Here is a 4,200-nt window from a genome sequence, read left to right on the forward strand (position 1 = left end):
CGGATTCAGAAAGCGAAGACCTGTTCAAAGCCAAGGAGAAACATTTGGAGGAGAAAGCGGCTCTACTGAACCGAGAGATTCAAGCTCTGGAATCCTCTGATATTGAGAACATCGTGGATACAGAGAATGATGAAGTGGAGCAGGATTCACCTGATGGGGAGGAGTTGATTACGAATAGACGCTCATTGGAGGAGACCTATGGTAAAATTAGTACTAGCTTCTCCCAAATTCCGTACTTTTTTACATCTTTTTGGCGCTCGAACGCAACCTTACGGAACTCAATCGGATTTTGAAAAACAGCGAGTCTGTACGACTCGATCAAGCGATCTTTCAACTGAACAACGGATTGAATATCTTCCTTAGTTTCCTCAAGTTAGCCTGTGTGAGTCATATCAACAACACAGCCTTGTCTGTCAAACCATTCCTTACCTGTGTCACATGCCTGCTTGAAGTCTGCAAAGATAATGTTGCGGGTTGCATATCTCTGCTGTACACACACAATATTGTCTCCCTGTGTGATTTAGTGAATGAAAAGCTCAATCTAATTCTAGAAAGCAATGACGATGCGTATAACTCTCCTAATGAGAACCAGTATTATATTGATCCTCTGTGTGGGATGCTTCTGTCACTACTCACTGCGCTCCTCACGACAACAGTGGATACATGTCAGCGACTAGACAAAGCGAGTGAGAGCATTCCAGATTCTAGTCAAGCCAGTGAAGATAATGCTGCCAATGGAAAGAGCAAGACCAATAGCGACAAAAATAACAAAGGAGACAAAAAAGATAGCACTAAAGATCAAACAAGCCTAGTCAATGGAGTAACCAACGATAAAACAAGCGTGAAACCAGCTAAAGATGGCAAAAACAAAGCAACTAAGCAAAGTGACAGTGGGGACAAACAAGCAGAAGTTGTTCTAGGCAATCTATTCGAACGTCTTCAAGACATCGACCACAATAATAGTAGTAGCCTACTGCTGGAGTAAAGGGACTTTTCAGTCCTATGCGAGCTGGAGCCTGGACCGTCCAAAAAAAAGAGAAAAACAGTTGGTTAGGACTTTGAAGTTAGTTAATATACATACCTATTTTTCTACAATTTTAATTTTACCTTTTTTATTTGTTATTAACAGTTTATTAAACAAGTATTTCGTTTCATTTCAAATTTGTGTATTCATTTATTAGGTACAACTTCTCTTTTACCTTGAAGTTCGTATAGTGGTGATGGCAGGTCAGATACCTATGTTGAATTTTTTGGCAAATTTGAATGGGTTGGAAAAAAAAGTCATACAAATGAAAAAATAACATCCCCACGTGATTAGAAAAGAAAAAATACATTGATTTGATATGTCGGAGTCGTATATTTGTACATTTTCAATTTTCGGGAAAAATCGGCCGAAACGGCGCGGCGCCCGGCGGCGCCCCGGTTGGTCCTCGAGTTAATATACATACCTATTTTTCTACAATTTTAATTTTAAATTTACCTTTTTTATCTGTTATTAACAGTTTATTAAACAAGTATTTCGTTTCATTTCAAATTTGTGTATTCATTTATTAGGTACAACTTCTCTTTTACCTTGAAGTTCGTATAGTGGTGATGGCAGGTCAGATACCTATGTTGAATTTTTTGGCAAATTTGAATGGGTTGGAAAAAAAAAGTCATACAAATGAAAAAATAACATCACCACGTGATTAGAAAAGAAAAAATACATTGATCTGATATGTCGGAGTCGTATATTTGTACATTTTCAATTTTCGGGAAAAATCGGCCGAAACGGCGCGGCGCCTGGCGGCGCCCCGGTTGGTCCTAGAGAGTTGCTTTCGGAACAAAAAATGTAGTAAATTTTCTGAACTACAATATTGTTCAGAATGACCTTTCCTTAAATATGTACCGTTTTTGAGTTATGAGCACATTTTTAAAAAAAGCTCGCCAAAAAGCGACAAAGCGGCGCCTGGCGGAGTTAGCTCACCTCTGGCGAGGTGGCAAAGTTGAAATTCGGATTCAGCATCAAAAAATACATATAAAACCGTCGAGAAAAAAACTTTGGGAATTTTTTCCTGAAAACATTACTTTTTGAACTCATCTTATTGGACTAATTAACAATACAATATATTTTGATTGGATTGAATTCTAGAAAGCAGCATTGGTGCGTCTGAAATGTTTGGCACCATGTCTATGCTATATGGAACGTTGTTGCATCAGGATGCACCACCTAGGGATACGAACTTTGCGCCAGCCTTTGTGCTGCCCAAATCTACCATACGGGTGATACATTCTACGCTTACCTTGCTTAATACGGTGGCTAACTTGGAACTGAAACTATTCCAGGTAAGTGGGAATGGATTCGTTGTGGTTTGTGCTATGTCAAAGGCATGTCGGTACCGACTACTTGGTACTTCAAACATAGTCTAAGACAGTCTAAGTTACTTAGAAGAAGTTTTTTATGTGATATAGTTTTGAAGAAAAAAAATCATTATTGACTAACAGTTTAAGTAGTTAAACTCCACTTGTGCATTTGGATAAAAATTATGTTTAAAAGGTCGATTCCTACTTAAAAAGTTATGAAAAATCCAAATGTTCCTCATTTTTTTTCTCTCTCACCTTTGGTCTATTACATTGGTTTCCGTGATCCGTAGGCATCTGGTAGGTACATGCTCGCTACTTTATTTTATTCCTTTTTTCCCTACTCAGTTTTATTTTCTTGTATTTTCCTCAGGATATTCTCGGGGCAGAAGGCATTTCCTTGCAGCTCCGCCACATAGCTACCTATCTCCTGTGGTATTGCTCCAGTGATGATCTCAGCTCGGAGAATCAACAGCTTTTGCATCTAGTCATTCAGCTGGTCGGCTATTTTGCCGTCAAAAATCACGACAATCAGGTAAGGAAGTCTGAAGTGTGGAAGTCAGAATGTCTTTATGCTGAACCCAAACTTTTCCAATTCGAAAGCCCAGCACACACGCTATGACATGGTATTTGCCATGCGCGAATTTCAGGTCTAAATGAGTGAAATTTGTGAATATATCGTTTACACACACAACAATCTGTCGAACAACCAGCTTTAAAAACAAAAACAGTGTAGGTAGTTTTAACGCCGACCATTTTTAAGCCGGAAAAGGCTAGGAAGAAGAAAAAACAAGAACAGGGTAGGTTGTTAATCGGTTTCTTTCTTTTTTTTTGAGACAAACTTAACATAATTAAAATTCCCGTGTTTCCTTCCAGCTCATTCTGCAGTCCGGATTCACACCTACCGTTCTCCGTCAGCTATGCAGTCTCCCCTTCTCCTACTTCTGTCAACCAGAACTGACGCTCATATTGTTCCCTACACTCCTAGCCTGTTGCTATGGTAACCAAGAGACGCGCAAGATCCTGGATCAGGAGCTTAGCTATGAGGTATGTTTATATTGTTCCCTACACTCCTAGCCTGTTGCTATGGTAACCAAGAGACGCGCAAGATCCTAATACTTCCTATAACTGTGTTCAAGCTTAGATTTTTGCCAAGTTTTTACATCTGATTCTTGATTTTTTTTGATTTCTTCCCCAGATGTTAGAAGAATTCGCTCGCTCCCCGGCCGCACAAAGTAGTCTTCTCATGAAAATTATCAACAGCTGAGACCAAGTTCATTCTTAGAGACCTTATCCATTAATAGGTGAGACTTATACGAAAAGATTCTGGGGAAAAAATAGCCATTAATAGGTGAAACATTATCCAAAAATAAGTGAGACCTATCTGAAAAATTCTAGAAAAACTAGCCATCAATAAGTGAAACCAGCTATGAAAAAATATCTTATCAAGATAAGAATTTAAAAATCTGAATTTTTTTGATTTCTTCCCCAGATGTTAGAAGAATTCGCTCGTTCCCCGGCCGCACAAAGTAGTCTTCTCATGAAAATTATCAACAGCTGAGACCAAGATCATTCTTAGAGACCTTATCCATTAATAGGTGAGACTTATACGAAAAGATTCTGGGAAAAAATCCATTAATAGATGAAACATTATTAAAAAATAAGTGAGACCAATCTAAAAAATTCTAGAAAAACTAGCCATCAATAAGTGAAACCAGCTATGATAAAATATCTTATCAAGATAAGAATTTAAAAATCTGACATATCAGAGACCTTATCCATTAATAGGTGAGACTTATACGAAAAGATTCTGGGAAAAAAATCCATTAATAGATGAAACATTATTAAAAAATAAGTGAG

General features: G+C 38.0%; 1 protein-coding gene across 2 annotated transcripts; it reads left to right on the plus strand.

The window, feature by feature from the left end:
• The first annotated feature begins 2,131 nt into the window (after positions 1-2,131).
• Positions 2,132-3,971, plus strand: LOC103512343 (S phase cyclin A-associated protein in the endoplasmic reticulum-like). 2 transcript variants are annotated; one of them, XM_008477106.3, is made up of 4 exons: positions 2,132-2,325; positions 2,714-2,875; positions 3,217-3,387; positions 3,833-3,971. In XM_008477106.3, exons 1-4 carry the CDS (start codon positions 2,155-2,157, stop codon positions 3,899-3,901), a joined length of 573 nt encoding a protein of 190 aa, XP_008475328.1. In that variant the 5' UTR covers positions 2,132-2,154; the 3' UTR covers positions 3,902-3,971. The 2 variants fall into 2 exon arrangements, with proteins under 2 accessions (XP_008475328.1, XP_008475327.1); XM_008477105.2 differs by lacking the exon at positions 3,833-3,971 and adding an exon at positions 3,539-3,671.
• Positions 3,972-4,200: the final 229 nt, after the last annotated feature.

The sequence above is a fragment of the Diaphorina citri genome, unplaced genomic scaffold (assembly GCF_000475195.1).
Source record: "Diaphorina citri unplaced genomic scaffold, Diaci psyllid genome assembly version 1.1 scaffold827, whole genome shotgun sequence".
Classification (NCBI taxonomy): Eukaryota; Metazoa; Arthropoda; class Insecta; order Hemiptera; family Psyllidae; genus Diaphorina; species Diaphorina citri.

What these genes read in the sequence shown, in the direction of transcription:
- LOC103512343 (XM_008477106.3), top strand. Translation starts at nt 2,155, where the DNA reads ATGTTTGGCACCATGTCTATGCTATATGGAACGTTGTTGCATCAGGAT. An exon ending in TGGAACTGAAACTATTCCAG is followed by an intron (nt 2,326 to 2,713) that starts GTAAGTGGGAAT and finishes TATTTTCCTCAG; the next exon opens with GATATTCTCGGGGCAGAAGG. An exon ending in ATCAGGAGCTTAGCTATGAG is followed by an intron (nt 3,388 to 3,832) that starts GTATGTTTATAT and finishes TTTCTTCCCCAG; the next exon opens with ATGTTAGAAGAATTCGCTCG.